Genomic DNA, 17171 nt, shown 5'->3' on the forward strand with positions numbered 1-17171 from the left:
ACTCTGCAGAACGTTGGCGACCTCTTCGCACTATGCGCCTCAGCATCCGCTGACCCCGCTCCGTCAGTTTACGTGGCCTACCACTTCGTTTCTGAGTTGCTGTCGTTCCCAAACACTTCCACGTTCTTATAATACAGCTGACAGTTGACTGTGGAATATTTAGGAGCGAGGAAATTTCACGACTGGATTTGTTGCACAGGTGGCATCCTATCACAGTTCCACGCTGGAATTCACTGAGCTCCTGAGAGCGACCCATTCTTTCACAAATGTTTGTAAAAACAGTCTGCATGCCTAGGTGCTTGATTTTATACACCTGTGGCCAAGGAAGTGATTGGAACACCTGATTCTGATTATTTGGATGGGTGAGCAAATACTTTTGGCAATATAGTGTATATATATAAAATATAGGACAGCTCAAAATCTCAAACCAGCATTTTTGTATAAGAAAAAGTTTTGCTAATGGAAAAAGGCCACATGCAAGTCACATTATTAGCGATGGCGCTCATCCAAAAACCAGCTTCAATAGCAAGCTGAAAGCAGCAGAAAACGCTGAACGAATCAACTCTGATTGTGTAACAAATTGCTTACAACACAATGCAACAGTCACGTAACAGCTCTACCTGCCCAGGTTACTATAGCAACAGCAAGCGGTAAACTATTTCGCGATTTTATATACTGGAATTACACTGAAATTTAGTTACGGGGGTGTCCGGTGGAATAAAGTGGCTGCCGTTCGGTGAAAGGTCATGTTGATGGCTGTGGAGGATGAGTATAGTCGTTTAAGTGGCTAATTTAAGTGCAGTGATCACAAAGCTTCAGTTTTAATGCCTAGTACTTAAAAATATTGACTCAGTATAAGTATTAAAAGTATTATCATCAGCATCAGAAAAGAAAACATGGTTTTTCTACCAACTATGCAACATAGATGAATTTTAAAGGATCAAACACATCTACCAAAAATCATAATATTTACATTCAGGGTTTTTTCCTTACATCGTGATATGATTTATGATCTTTATCTAGAATGAAAAAAGGCAGCATTTATTTGTTCTGTTATAAAGAAAGAGACACGCTGATTAAAGGAGGTCATGAAAAGACACAGAATACCCTGCAATTGAGGGGAGAAGGCAAAAAACTCCAAATGTCTCAAACTCAGTCCCAGCAAAGAGGAAAAAGATGACTAAAATCACCACAACATGCCTTTTTTTTTTTTTTTTTATATAAAGTGTTTACTCATTTCCTCCCCAATGTCGATGTGGTTCCTCTTGGCCTGGTAATAACAATTCCATAGACACCACTTAAAGCACCATGTTTGGAAGTGGAACCAAAATAAAAAGCCACAAAAACATCCAATACCAAACCCTATCCACAAAAACCGTCTATTTTTTATTACGTGACCAGAGGAACTTCATGTACTGTTATTCTGTGCATTGTTTTCAAACTCCATTTCATTTCCTTTGAACCTACTGAGTTGAGGTTTTTTTTTTTTTTTGTTGTGCAAGGCTCAACACACATTTAAGATCTTTGTGGACTTGCCAAGTCAAGATGTTCTTCACTTCTTTTAACATGACCACACCAGATGACCAAACAGGTCAAGGAGAACCCCATATCCTCCGGTGTGTTAGTGCAGGGAAATCAGTGAAATGTGCAGGACAGAGGGCTCTCTCTTTTCAAAAGAACTACATCGAGCCGTTGAACAGAAGTGAAAGTCTCACAGCGGTGTATTTAAAGATTGATTAAATACTTCGGTGCTTGTTTGTGCATGCCAAAACCGACTGCTCTTTCAAAGCAGGAACCGATAAGTGGACCGTGAAAAAACAAAATAAAAAAAAAAACTGTTCCTGTTCTTCAATCCACACCCTGACATCTTTAATAGTTAAGGGCATGTTTTAACACAGCCAATGATTTCACTGGCATGACAAAAAAACAAAAAAAAACAAAACAACAACAACAACAACAAAAGCACCACCTATGTGTAGTCCTGGTACACTCCAATGCAGCTCAGAGGCAAAATAACAAAAACCATCATGTTGACTTTTAAAGCCAGTGTCATCTCTAATAGCAGGAGCTCTGGGCAGAGAGAGGGAGGGGGAGGACAGAGATGGAGACCGAGAGAGACAGAGAGAGCAAGAGAGGGGGGAGAGGGAGGAGAAGGAGAGGAAAAGGGTGAGAGTAAGGGGGAGAAGGATGCAGTAGCAGAGAGAGAGAGACAGTGTAAGACAGTGAGACAGAATGTATGAGTATAATAGACAGAGTGTGTGTGTGCGCGCGTGTGTGAGAGAGAGAGAGAGAGACTCTAAGAGCAGACTGCCCCTCCCCAAAACCCCCACCCCGAGTCTTTTTCTGTCCCGTCTCATTTTACAAGCTCTGGAGCTCAATGTGGTGGTGTTGAACAAGCGCTGTTACTGTTTGTGGCATCATGAGGGAGTTATAGAGACGCGATCGAGTTGCCACAACGCAAATACAGAAAAAGCACTCAAGTGAGAACCTGCTGATAGTGCAGGCTGGAAAAACTCTGTCTGTCTGTGTACGTGTGTGTGTGTGTGTATGGACGCTGGGGGGGAGAGACGACTGTGGCTTTGGGTTATAAATACATTCTGCTGTGTGGAGCGGAATTGGACCCGGCGCTGGCACAGCCTGAAGTTTACAGTCAGCACAGAGCACGAGTCTCTAACATCACACATGAGCGGATCTGACCAACACACCAGAAATTCTTACCATTTTTTTCTCCCTCTGACGCATCTGTGTCCACAACATTTCTGTTCATAGACAGGACCAGATGTTTTGATTTGGGATGTCAGAGCACTACGGTGACTTCCTGTACTTTACATCAGACACAAATCCATGTATCATGTCCTCCGCTTCCACTACGGCCTGAACTAGAGAAATAGTGCTGCAACGTCAACAGGCTGTATTATAAAAGAACACTACTTTTATTTCGATATTAGGAAAAAAAACACACCCTCAAGGTCTCTCACACCTAGGACATTCAATGTTTAATTACTTTAAAGTAATCTATTTAAACAATGTCTATTTTATTTATTTAACAGCACTCAGACTTTACTAGTAGCCCTGTCCTACATTTGCTGATGTTGACATTTGCTGAAGATAAACGAATGAACCCGATAAACACGTCATACAGCACAACCCACCTCATGCAAATTGTTCCTATGTTAACGGTAATAACCGTCGAATTTCATGTCCCTCAAGCTTCATATCTGACCACACTATCCTGTCTGAATCAAAGTTTAAAAAAAAACACCCACTTCTAAAATAATTCTATATATTTATTTATTTATTTATTTGAGCTTAAAAAATCTCAAAATGTTATGCAACATGAACAATCCAGTAAACTGAAATATACCAAACTGTGCTAGGGTTTGAGTAAAAGTAGCATCTGGATTGGAGCAAACAAATCTTAAAAGAACAATATAAATTTTCAGCAGTCTGAAGCCTTGACCGCTTCTGCATTTTTTTGTATACACCGATCAGGCATAACATTATAACCATATATTGTGTTGGTGCTGCCAAAACAGCCCTGACCCGTCCTGCACTGTGTATTCTGACACCATTCTATCAGAACCAGCATTAACTTCTTCAGCAGTTTGAGCAACAGTAGCTCGTCTGTTGGATCGGATCACATGGACCAGCCTTCTCTCCCCACGTGCATCAATGAGCCTTGACCGTCCATAACCCTGTCACTGGTTCACCACTCTTCCTTCCTTGGACCACTTATGATAGATACTGACCACTGCAGACCGGGAACACCCCACAAGAGCTGCAGTTTTGGAGATGCTCTGATCCAGTGGTCTAGCCATCACAATTTGGCCCTTTTGGTCAAACTCGCTCAAATCCTTACGCTTGTCCATTGTTCCTGCTTCTAACATCAACTTTGAGGACAAAATGTTCACTTGCTGCCTAATATATCCCACCCACTAACAGGTGCCATGATGAGGAGATACTCAGTCTTATTCATCTTCTAACAGGTTTCACTACGTGTACAGGTATACCTTTGTACGCAGTGTTATGCAAATCCATGTTCAATAAATGTCTTCATGACTTTCATGTTCGATTTTCTGTCATTCTACTGAATCAGAACCACTCGAGCAGCAAACAATAAACTACTGTATAAATAACGTAACAGAGTAAGTTAACACATGATTAACTTGGCAGTTACTTGTTAATGAAATAGGCCTGCACTGACTAATGTTTACTCAAAGCACACCTAGAAATAAATGAACAGAAATCGGCCCTAAGCTTTGATTACAGAAAGCTGCTGGATGTTGAGCACTTCCTGAACTCTATGGAATGCAATATACTGGATCTTATCATCCAGCAACTGTTTCATGCTGGAAATCACAGTTCATTTCACTCGTTGCTGGTAAACAGGAATATTAATGCTGAATATAATCTAAAGGATTGTTTTTAGTTAGTCAATCTCTCTCCACCATTTTTAATCGTTTCAGGCTTGACATCCGATTCTGTCGACTCCCCGATTTTGTTTCCCCTCGAGTGTTTATTTCTAGAAAGAAGCTCAATTACGTGCAAACAGAGCTCACTTTAATACCAAGTAAGGAAGTCAAATCTTGAACGTGTAATTAATAAGATTTTAGGGAAACAGGCTTAACTCAAATTTTTTCACACTACATTTTTCTCCTAAATAACACACAAAAAAAAGTACAGGTCAAGGAAAGTCCAGAAAGTGGGGAAAAAGCAAGCTAGCAGTATCAGGTTGAAGCAAACGGCATTTCACGTAGGTCTGCAATCCTAGCTGTGTGTCTACATTTTGTTATAGCAACACAATCTCTAACAAAGTAGTGAGTAAACGTGAGCAGTGTGTTAGTTACTGGGTGCGGTCTTTATTGTTGTTACTCCGAGTCTGACGCCGTTCCAGTGAGTCCTGATTCTAGCTTTAACATTATTACTACTTGTAGGAGCTTTAACCATTAAGAAAAAAAGTTTTTTTTTAATATAAAAACTGACAGAAATGCACATTGGCTTTAAAACAGCTTTGGGTAGATACAATACAAAATAATAATAACACAAAAAAAATAAAAAATCCTCATTCTTCTATTGAGACTATAAAATGTCCTCATCCAAACAAAAGCTTTAACGTTGTTCGCTACTTCCACATTTCACAGCTATGATATCTCGAGTTCTCCGTGTTCCTGCGATCGCACATCTGACAGAGAATAGCGCATTACCTGCAACGCATCGCTCTCGACTGCTGGATGTTGAGGTGTTGATTAGTTTTCTACACCAGTAATATTTCTGACAGCAGTTTTGTCACCGGTTTATATGAATGCGCTCGTCCTAATGTGTTATCGTTTCTATGGCAACAAACTCATTCACTGTGACTCGTATGGAAGATCACATGATTTGAGCGTTTTATTTAATCGCTCGAGTAAACATTTGTATGGAAGGAGTCTCCAGAGTCAGCACTTTGTAAAATTTTCTACCATGGATGTGCAACAAGATGAGGTTTTTTTTTATTATGTATATTACATTTAAGAGAAATAAAAGCCGGCTGATGAGGGAATGTCCTATATATTTTAATGTATATGAGGAATTCATTTCTGTTGTCGATGTTCCATATCTATAATTTTTTGTGCTGCTTGAGGCACGAGGAGGAAATCCGCATTATTTTCGTACAGCAGCACGCAAGTTATTCCGCTCTATAGCTGCGCTTTGCTAACAGTAATTATGGTTCATTTATTTATTAATTAGAATTTGAACGAATGACACGTCATGCATTTTAACAATTTACTGCTGGATTTAAATGGTGTGAAAAGTCAGAGAGAAGAGCTAGTTTTGGGTTTCATCTACATTATAGCTGTGATAAACAGCCATTACCAAACCCCCCCAACCCCTCTCTCTCTCTCTCCCAACCACCCTCTCTCTGAAACCCCCCAGGTCTCCCACTTCCTCTCTCTGTCACTCTCTCCCTGCCCCGCCAACCCCCACCCCCCGTCTCCCTCCCTCTCTAACAGCACAGCCTGTAATTTCACCAAGAAAATGGAAAGCATAACATAAGACTGAGAGACTCCTAAGAGACTCCTTCCATAAACGTTAAATAAGTCTCCTAACCAAAAACTTCACCACATCAACAATTCCAAGAATTTTGTTAAACAACCTCCAACGATACGTCGCTTTGAGCGTTTTTAAAGACACTGCTTTTGTGTTCCCGTAGTTAACACCGTATGCTCTGTCACTGTGTTAGAGTTGAAGCTTAGTGACTGATTTATGCAGCTGCAGCAGTGACGAATAAAACGTTGTCTCTGTTGTTGAAAGATGTGGCATGAAGCCACGCCGGACGGATCTTCTGACACGCAAAATTATGTGAAGTTAAGCATACATTCAGTGCTGATGTCGAATAACCCCTAAGGATGAAAAGTTGACACTGTGCCACACCTAAATCACTGCTGAATAATAACACACAAAACTGGCATCCATGCGACACAGATATACACGATATACTGCACTCATTAACCAGCCGCCTAGAGCTGGGAAGGTTCCTTACATTGTGATTTTGTTTAAAAAGATTTGTGTCTACAGTGTCCTTGTTTATCTAGGTGTGCACCTGCTATGGGGAATGTAACAGGTACATCTAATTAATCTAATGCAAGCAGCCCATCAAAACAAAGCAAGTGCAGGAACAGAGGTAGAGTGAAGAAAGACCTGGCCCTAGGCAGCAAGCGCAGGTGGCAGTGACCCGGTGCAGCAAGTGGACCATTAGCTTACTGAGTTACCTGGTCATATTCCAGAGCTCCGGGGTAGAGCGGCCAGCCGAGAAACAGCTCGGCAATGACGCAGCCCAGTGACCACATGTCTATGGCCTCACAAAAGGGCAGACCCAGGATGATCTCCGGAGCCCTAGGAAGACAGAAAACACACACACACAGTTAATGGAGATGTTACTGTGACAACTGGCTGTTGACTGGACAGCTCAGGGCTGCGTGATTTGTAATGAATGTAATGCACAAGGCCAATAAACGAGGTCAGAGTGAACAGAAAGGACACACACACACAATACAAGTAGCCATGTATGAGCAGATATACAGCACTGAATAAAAACAGGATACAGACTTGCTAAGCTGGAAATCTATGTATAATGCAAAAATGTTCAAAATCACCACGTCACAGAGTCATATTTAAAACCAAGTGTGTGATCCTGGACCTAATGTCTTTCCGCACGTACGCACGCACACACACACACACAGAAGCATCGTGTTCATAGCCGAGAGAGAACTTTTGACGTCACAGCAACACATCTGCTACCTTGACAACGGGGGTTGGGGGTGGGTTTTGGCGGGAATGCTGGCTGCCTAGCGACAGACACGATGATGTGGTCACAGAAAGCTATCGTGGGGGTGATGACTGCGTGGCGGTGAGTGACACTGGGGTGTCAGCGTGGCATACGTGAAGGAATAATGCACCCTGCTGCCTTCAAGATGAAGCCGAGACGTGATCTCAAAGCACAAGAAAGGGAAGATTTAGTATGGGGTAATAAACTGGAGAGAAGAGAGGAGTTTCGCTCCATCTCAGATCTAAAAGAAAGTCCGAATCAGAAAGTGTGATGACGGCAGGACGTTAAAAAAACAACAAAAAAAAACAACGGAACAGAGACAGGTCAAACACATGGACAGTGCAGTAGATTTGCAAGGCAGCGATCAGGGATTAACCCTTTCTAAATCTGCTCTCAGCTCAGAATAGTCAAACCAACAGCAGGCATGTACGTGCTAAATGCCCGATGGGGTTACTCAGGGTCAAAGGTCAGCATGTGTTCTGACTCTGTGTAACACGGCCGTCAAAACAAACAAACAAAAAAAACTGAGATGATCTCTCAGTAGGTGCAGCCATCTTGAAGCCATGTTCCTCGGGAGAACTAATTCAGTTCATTTGTTAGGTTTGTTTGTTCATTTCTTGTAGCAGTATCACTATAATGCAAGTGTGAGATGATTTACTGGAGATCTGATCAGTGAAATCTCTCTGTAAAAGTGGGCAATATGACAAAAATACATGTGTTTTAAGACACTTCTATAACAGACAATATGCATGAGCACCCTAATCAGAGTCTGTGTTATTATTGTGACAGTTTACAACAATAGGCTATTATATTATATCCCAGCCCTAGCTTGCCTAATGCTAGACTGGAAGCCCAAAACATTCCCTCACATGTTAGCAAAGTCATCATCACTGCTCCAAACCTGCATCACCAGGCATGTCTCAGAAATTTCAGGCCCAAGAGAAAACAGAAGTAGCAACACCTCCTATATTCACCTCTGCTTCACAGTTCTTCTAAATTTGGGTTTAAAGTCATTTATGTTGCTACCATAAATAAAAATGAAAATAATTAGAGTTCGGTGTACCCATGCTTACAGGCTGGTGCAGGCCTGCACTACACAAAGACCCAGATTAAGTAATGTAATGTAATACGTGGTAGTTTGAGTGCTACACTATATGACCAAAAGTACAACCTGAATGTAAGACCTTGAGTGTCCTGCAGAGATCCACTGAACAACCCTTTAGGATGAACTGGAACACAGAGTGAACCCCAGATCTCCTGTTTAACCCAACACAAGTGTTTGATCTCGTTAATGCTGAATACAACACAAATCCTCACATTAGCACTCCATCATCTAGTGGAAATCCTTCCCAGAAAAGTAATTTTAATTACTAATCAAATGTTTTGGGGTTGTTGTTTTTTTTTTAGCTATTTTTGGGTACAGTGCGTACCTGAGCATTTCTTCTGGAAGAGTCTTAGAGACAGAACTTCAATTGAGTGCGTGGGAAAAACTGCTCAAGCACTCAAAACTTTGTGTCATGTTAACCTGTGTCATGATTAGTCACAGTGTATGACTAAATACTTACCTCACCACCGAATTTGTAAAAAAAAAAAAAAAAAAAAAAAAATAATTAGAACATATTTCCATCTATTATAGCCTACATGTTCTACAAGCTCCTCGGTGGCACTCATCCTTTCTGTATTCCCTCTGGACTCTGCTACTGCTACAGCTAGCTGTGCTGCTTTATACACTCTACAGCCACACAGAAAATGCACAGCATTAATGACCACTACTAAACCAAACAACTATGCTATCAAGCTGCCATATGCTAGTAAGATTTCTAAAATAATAAAAAAAAAAAAAGAACATGGATTTATCTTTTTCGTTCCCTTTTGGTTTTTGCACCAATTCATCCTTTTCCAAAGTAAGACAGGGCGGAAGAGTCAGGAGGACTTCACGCCCTATGGGCAGTATGTTATTGTGACATACTGTTAACTACGCTACCATGCAGGTTTGGCTTAAAACCAAAGCGTTGGGGTGTGGAGAGGAATTCGACTTGGCCGTGGTGCAATAATGGAGCAAAAAATAAAATTAAAAAAAAGTTACACAGAAAAGGGAAGTGATGCATAGGTGCAAACTTTCAGCCACAGGGTGGTTAAAATCTCACCTCATTTGAATGGCCGTGTTCTCATTCTTTACACGGTAAAGATCATAATCGAGCCTGGCCTGTGATTCTGCAGAAAGTCCTGACGCGGTTTCTGAGAGATGGGGGGGGGGATTACAAGAAATGATAAAAACCCACTCACTATTGAAGAGTCATGAACCTTCTGATTATGAAGAAGCCATTAATGTTGGTTATGAGGTAACAATACAATTCACAATATGACAAACTCCTGTACTTTAAATTTCCGTGTATATTCCCCAATTCCCATATGATCTCATAAGATTCTCACATGATATATCTATCGGGGTGGTTTTGGTGGTCCCTTCGGTGACATCAAGCTTTATCACTTCTACACATACACATCAAGGCCACATCTGGGCTCTCTCTCACAGCTGGGGAGTGGTGCATGACATTTTGATCATGCGATCATAGAAAAGCAAGGTTAATATTTGACACTAAAGCTCTTAACACCCCCTAAGGGGTTAAATGGAAAAACTATTATTAATAGAGCCATGCTCTCTAATAAGCTTCATCACTGAATGACGAGAGATGCAGCGGCGCTTTAATCTTTTAGTCTGTCCGGCTCTACTACTTACTTTGTTTAAAAAAAAGAAAAAAAAACACACATCACAAATATTTCAGCCTAAACACATTTAACATGTTTCAGGGTGGATCTGTCCTTTAAATGAGCAATAAACTGACCGTTTGGATAGAACAGCGTAAATAAGTGAGTTATGACAGTGTAATGAAGCGCGCATGATGTATGACAACAGTATAATATTAGAGTTCAGAGACAGATCCGGGGCAACAGCAGGTTTGTCTAACTAAACTAAGCTGTGTGTGTCCTTGGGCAGGGGCTCTCGTATCCTTGAATACACAGTAACCTCCCAGAAGAGCTCATGATACTGAGACAAGCAGCAACACCCTGCTTTGCACAAAGCCCTGAGGGCTGAAGTCGTGTCAGTGTTCAAGAGATTAGACCAGCTATGTGTCAAAATCCAGGGGTTTACACTTCTCCAGAGAATGTACAGAACTAGAAAAAACAGTGCTGTGCTCTGGCAGGTGCTCTCTCACACACACACACACACACACACACAGGAATTTGCTGTAAGAGCTAATAATCCACACGTGCCTGCTAGAGTGCATATCTGTGTGTGGGGTGCATATCTGGGTGTGGATGGCATAACACACACACACACACACACAGAGAGATGCAGACAGAAAGAGAAAAACCGAGACTGCAAAAAACAGAGAATGAAAGAAAATGAAAACTTTTGGGAGCGAGAGAGAGAGAGAGAGAGAGAGAGAGAGAGAGAGAGAGAAAGAAAAAGAAAGAAAGAAAGAAAGAAAGAAAGAAAGAAAGAAAGAAAGAAAGACAGACAATAGGGAGAGAGAGCGAGAGAGAGACCAAAGTCAAAAGACAAGAGACAAACAGGAAGAGAGAAAATTGAGAGACAGAAATAAGACAATGAGAGCTTAGTGAAATAGAAGGAAATGTTGACACAGAAATACATAGACTTATATGAGAGTGAGAGAGAGAATATGAGCAAGAACTCTCCAGTCACAGAGCTCTCTGTAAACAAATCCCACCCAAACACAGCTTATCTAATCTGTTAGAGCAGAAACTCGGACGTCCCTTTTTCTCAAACAGCCGTCTATCAGAGTCCTCGCTGCACGCCTAAACTGAAACAGATCAAAGTTCTGCGATGGAGAGAGACGAGTCTGTGAGGGGTTTTTTTCTCCTCCCCACACAGCCATGGTGCGAAACGAAACCTGACCAGAGCAAAGGTCAGCTGCTCGGACACGTTAAATTAAACCGGCGGCTCAGGTTTCCTGCACCGCGAGGAGTTTTCGAATGGCAGGGTGGACAGTGACCGGTTGGGCAGCTTTAGCGCATGAAACCTGCTGCGAATTCTAGACCTGAGCCAGGGCCACGCTTCTTTGTTCCTGTCGCATTTACAATAAGCATTTGTTTGTGATAACGTGCGACGTCTGGTCAACAGAAAAAGAGTAGAACCCACAGATAAAGATTTTCAAAGAAACTCAAAGCAACCGAGCACGGATTTTCCTCTTCAAGTCACGACATATAGCCAGGCTCACAGCTCTGTTCTGGCAAACGACACACAGCGAGCAGACTTTTTCCAGAGCAGACCACAAGGGTTTCTGCAGCACTGTCCACACATTTCGTGTGCAAGCTAAGCATTAGCAAACGATGGCACAATGACTACAGCTCTGCACAAACACATCAGTTGAATTCTGATTTACAGAACCGAGGAGGACAGACGACAATGAGCCAACTCATCGAGCATCATTCACACATGTGGAAATTGAGAAATTTCTCAACAGGACATCTGCAATACTTTAACATCGCAAACAGACTCTTCATCGATCAAGAGTCGGGCTAAAATCAACCAAAACATGTCCAATGAGGATTATTAATTTCCTAATTTTCAGGTGCTCCTCTGAGACTTTATTTCTATCTGGATAAGCCATGTAAGAGCTTTTTTTTCAGTTCTCTGAGAAAATTGTGGGCTGAATTCGGCCGCGTCTACACTAACCCGGATAAATGTATAATAAAACGGCATTTTTGTCCAAAAACGCTCCGCATACACGTTATCGTTTTCAATCGTTTCCCAAAGGTTGGCCATCCGCACTGAAACATCTGAAAACACTTATGCCCCTGTACTGCACATGAGGAAAACATGCGGCGCTTCGACCTGCGTTGTTTCCGCCTGCCGTTTATTTACTTTGCCGTTAATCTTTAACGAGGCTGTCAAAACGAAGAGCATCCAAAACTACTGTACAATGTCGTCCACCATCTTAGCTGAATCATTGTTTTCTAAAGCCTCCGTTTTCACAGTCCACACTGCCACGCGAAAACAGCGTTTTCAAACTTATCCACTTTTTCCTTGGAAAAATAAAGCCGTCTCGGTGTGGACGGAAGGCCAAAACGGACAGAAAAATATGGGTTTTTAAATGAAACTGTATTAGTGTGGACATGGTCTAACTTGCTGGTTCTGGCTAAACTCCTATTAGGATTTTAGATTCCTAAAATCCAAAATTTTCTCATAAACTGATTATTGGCCCTGATTCTTAAACTGATTATTAGCATTCACTGAACTACTGGGGTCATTCACTTTCAAGATGGCCGCTTTATTACAGCAGTGTAATCTTTCCATTTTTTAATTTTTTTTTAACAATTTAGACACACAGGAGAGGTGATGATAAACTGGTGGTTTCCCATTCCTGTAAGCAATATTGGCAATAAACAAAGTTCCATTCGGGGTAAAAGGGAAAATTGTGTAATTTATTTATTTTTTTTTTTTCAGCCAAACCAGAGAGTCCAGGCTTCTAGGACACAAGTACTAACTAAACACACCCTTTTACTCCCAAGTAGCGAGTCTCAGAGAAGGGAATTTTGCAACAGTCTGGACCTTGAGACATGGAGCCAGCTATAAATAAGGGTTTGAAGAAGCTGCATCAAATGAAATTACAAAATGAACAAAAAAACGAGTGAGTGAGTGAGTCAGAAAATGAGTAAATCAGTGAGCAGGTGAATCAGTGAACGAGTGAATCAGTGAGCTCATCCATCTGTCAATATATTTAATAAAAATAAAAAAAAAGCCATACTAAGGCTTTTGTAAGTAAATGCTAACTACAAACCAACATTTGTTTAACCAGAGCGCTGTACAAACTTCTAGATCAGCTATAACCACTATAGACAATAACATTCTCCAAGGCTACAGAATAAAATAGCTGTTTGATTTGAAACAGGACAAAAGAGTCATGTTTGAAGTCCAGCATTAGACAGTTATAGTCTTGGTCCAGGCTCTCGACCGCAGATCCGTCATGAGGATGAAAGGGGGGGAAAAAAAGCCTTCCCAAAAACATTTCGGAAAGAAATCTTCGAAGGGGTGATTTAAGGACACGCTCCTGTCGGAGAAACCCGGGAGTGCAAAAACGGGACAAATTCACAGATGTTCAACATAGGAAAATGATTGTTCACCACTTAAAACGGTTCTGGGTTTTTTTTTTTTCTCCCCTAAAATTCTTCTTCTCTCTCCAGGTGATGTGCGTTTCCTTTCTTTTCCTTGGTCTGTGTATTTTTAGTTGAGACCTTTTTCCTCCTGAATGATCAGAGAAGTGTAGTCGAGCGTTTAGGAATGCTTCTGAGCAGTAAGATACAGGAGACCGACTCCCAAAAGAGTAACCCTTATCAGGAGAAGGGCCTACGATAAAAGCACATAACATATCCAGGCTTAACGGCTTCGGGCAGCACAGCCGAGATAAACGCAAGCACGCCAGCTTGCTCCAAAACAAAGGAGATAGTAAACTCATCTGTTCAGCGTGCACACCCACGACGGGGAAAAAACTGCAGCAGACTGTGATAACATCCGGTTGTGGTTTTGACAAACTTTAATACTCTGTCGATGACAAAAATTGCACCTTGGAATTTAACACTCCTGCATAATGCTTGAGCAAGCTTTTCACGCCTAGCTTTCGCAAGACTTACAGCAGAAAAAAATAAATAAATAAAAGCTCTGATTGCTGTCTTTAGTGGTCAGCAGACAGGAAAAAAACATTTTTTCATGCTTTTCTGATATGCTCAAAGAAAAGTGAAATGAAGCAGTTCTCCGACACATTAACTCTCGAAACCTTCCAGAAGCCGTTGCTATAAATCTAACTTGCAGGAACGGATGATAAAATAACCTGTTTGAGGCAGACTCATTTCACTGTGGCAGTTGTACGAGTTTTACGAGTCAAGAAGCTTTAGCTTGATGCTTTCCGTTTTATCTCTGTGTTACTGTGCAGAGGTGTGAACTGTTTGCTCAGCAAGAGCGCTCAAAACCCTCCCCGTTTCTCATCACTCCGCTCACCAGCAACTACCTAACAATACACTCGCCTTCTTTTCCGAAAAAGAAAACTTTTTAAGGTCAATGAAGACCCTGTTGGCTTTCAGAGTCTTCACTGACCTTAAAAAGTTTTCTTTTTCGGAAAAGAAGGAGAGTGTATTGCGAGAAGGCTGACTCCATAGTTACTGTTGCAATGAATAGTACAACTTGAGATATTCATCACTGTAGTATGAAATTTTATGTTTAACCGGCTCTACTCACGAGTCAGAAATTCCTCATGAGCGAGAGAGATGGATATCATGGTGCATGAAATAATGAAATAATTCTGCAGTTGTGGCAGCAAAATAACAGCAATCCGCATTCCTTCCTCCGTAAAATAGCAGGCGGCATTAGTCAGCTACAAGATCCTCTTGTTTACTACGCTCGTATTTCTCTGAGAGGTGTTTAAGATGAAGTTGTTTGAAAGCCATCATCTCAACGTTTTATACACTCATTTGATTTTTTTTTTTTTACACTGTATGTGAAAATTCACAAAGCCTTAAATCAATCAGAGCATCTCCAAAACTCCAGCTCTTGTGAGGTATTCCCGGTCTGCAGTGGTCAGTATCTATCAAAAGTGATCCAAGGAAGGAAAAGTGGTCAACGGGCGACAGGGTCATGCACGACCAGGGCTCTGATGCACGTGGGGAGCGAAGGCTGGCCCGTGTGATCCGAACCAACAGACGAGCTACTGTCGCTCAGATTGCTGAAGAAGTTAATGCTGGTTCTGATAGAAAGGGGTCAGAATACACAGTGCAGGACGGGCCAGGGCTGTTTTGGAAGCACCAACACAATATTAGGCAGGTGGTCATAATGTTATGCCTGATCGGTGTATAAAACACTAAACAGTGCTCCTAACAGGCCTTCCGTAGCGCAGGAGACAAACGTAAACATCCTGCGTGAGAGGAATCCTGTAACACTATCTTAGCCCTAATTCAGACGCTACGCTGAGCCGTCATGGAAAGATTAAGTGGAGCAAGCTTTAGTTTCAAACAGCTTATAAGGAGAATACGAGAAGCTGTGCACAAGGATGCACCAAACTCGAAGGAATTATGGGAACATCCATTGCTTTCTTTTCATTCATGCTAAGAATCACATTACCCTGAGTCTTATTTATTCGAGCTACATTGCTGCGAAGAATCAAACTTTAAAACCGTGTGTTTGATCGAGAGGAACTGATTCTTAAAGCAGTACATCACATTTCTAGGTTGTTGGTCACACTTATCTCAAGAGCCAAGAAAGTTGTTGCACAATGCAGCAAAGCACTGCTGTTATCAGTCTGCTAACTGCTGAGAACTTTCCAGAAAGGCACCGAAGGGACTACATATTGGTGTGATGGACATGAGTTCCTAAAACATTTGGCCATATAGTATATAAGGGTTGTGGAATTGCCTGAAGGTAAAGAGACGCCACTGTTCCTATAGGGAAAGAAAGGTTTTGCTGTGGATCATCTATGGGTGGAAATGACCTGAAATGCTCACCATGATGCCTACCATGAGCTTCATAAGCTTAGGGTCTAGTGTGGAAACAGTGAATGCTATCTGCTGATCTAAGTCGCATCCATGTGTTTCACATTATAACTTAAAAAAAACAGACTTGAATGAGTTTTGCTCCTTTATAATAATCTGAATAAAAACACAAAAGGAAAAAAAAAAAAAATCAGATTTTCCCATTGTTCTGTACTCCATTATGGTTCCTTCATTTGACACCGTATGTTTGAAGGGACTACACACGCACACCATGTGCTTTTTTTACCAGGCATGAATTCCATAATGAGGTCTGGAAGCATCATAATCCTGAAAGAAACCCACACAAGGAAAGGAATCTGAACTGACGTTCTTCAGTGCAAAGAGGTCAGAAATTCCACAGAGAGACCTCGGGTGTGACCGTGTCACCAAGGAGCACATTTCTCCCTAGAATGAATGAATTTTGATTTTGGCATATCCAGACATTAGACTTTCTCACTGTGGAGGTCTTTAGATTATTTGTATGAGGCTTGAACGTGGATTCATGAGGATTATTGTACCAAAAACTAAAGGCAGCGTTACTCTGGTGTAGTGATATGTTGTTGTTAAGTGGTCATGAGCAATACACTCAACACGAGTCCACGTAAAATATCTGCTGCGACGAGCAGATGATGGCATGAGCCACATGGACATGTCGGTATTTGTTGTGACAGTAATCACTTCAATACAGTCGAAAGTAATCAGATTAAAAAGGTATTACATAACAGATTGTATAACCACGATTAATGCATGCAGAGTCATAAGGCTTAAACACAGGCGGCAAAACCGAAAGTGTAAATTTCCTGATTGTGTTTCTGATCGATTCCTGGTTTTTAGAAAGATCCATATCTTCTTCAGAAGGCATAAAAAGTAACACTGTCATATTTATTTGTATTTCTTGGGCATAATCCTGGGGATTCACATCCTGTCCTCAAGTAGGAAATAAAACGGCCAATGGGAGCCAAAAACGATTCTGAAAATGGCCGTGCAAAAACGTCCGTGTGTGAAAGTATCACTCTCTTCCCTGTCAATCACAGTGATAGCCAATCATGGTTATCTGTCAGCTCACGTATGCGGAACAGGGCAGACAGCACTTTTTCTGTCCAGCACTTGAGTGTGATGTGCTGTCATGTGATGCAGCAGTTAAAGATGTCCTGGCTAGCTTCATGTGTCTCAGATGAAGCCCGTATGGTAGAGGAAAGCTAGTTTAATTAGGTTTAATCCACCATATTTAACCCCAACCATTACAAATATGTCAAAAATGTTTTGTAGTTCATTTAGCAAATTTTAAAAGCTTGGACAGGAAATTCTGTCATTTTGATGG

At 41.4% G+C, this 17171-nt stretch overlaps 1 protein-coding gene across 2 annotated transcripts in view; it reads right to left on the reverse strand.

Annotated features, from left to right (window-relative positions):
* The window catches only part of hipk3a (homeodomain interacting protein kinase 3a), a 44039-nt gene that overhangs the window by 12331 nt on the left and 14537 nt on the right, over positions 1 to 17171 (reverse strand). For both annotated transcript variants that reach the window (XM_058396732.1, XM_058396731.1), the window contains exon 3: positions 6750 to 6873. In XM_058396732.1, the coding sequence (XP_058252715.1) occupies positions 6750 to 6873 (124 nt within the window). The remainder of the gene's footprint in view (positions 1 to 6749; positions 6874 to 17171) is intronic.

Source organism: Hemibagrus wyckioides, linkage group LG08 (genome assembly GCF_019097595.1).
Source record: "Hemibagrus wyckioides isolate EC202008001 linkage group LG08, SWU_Hwy_1.0, whole genome shotgun sequence".
Classification (NCBI taxonomy): domain Eukaryota; kingdom Metazoa; phylum Chordata; class Actinopteri; order Siluriformes; family Bagridae; genus Hemibagrus; species Hemibagrus wyckioides.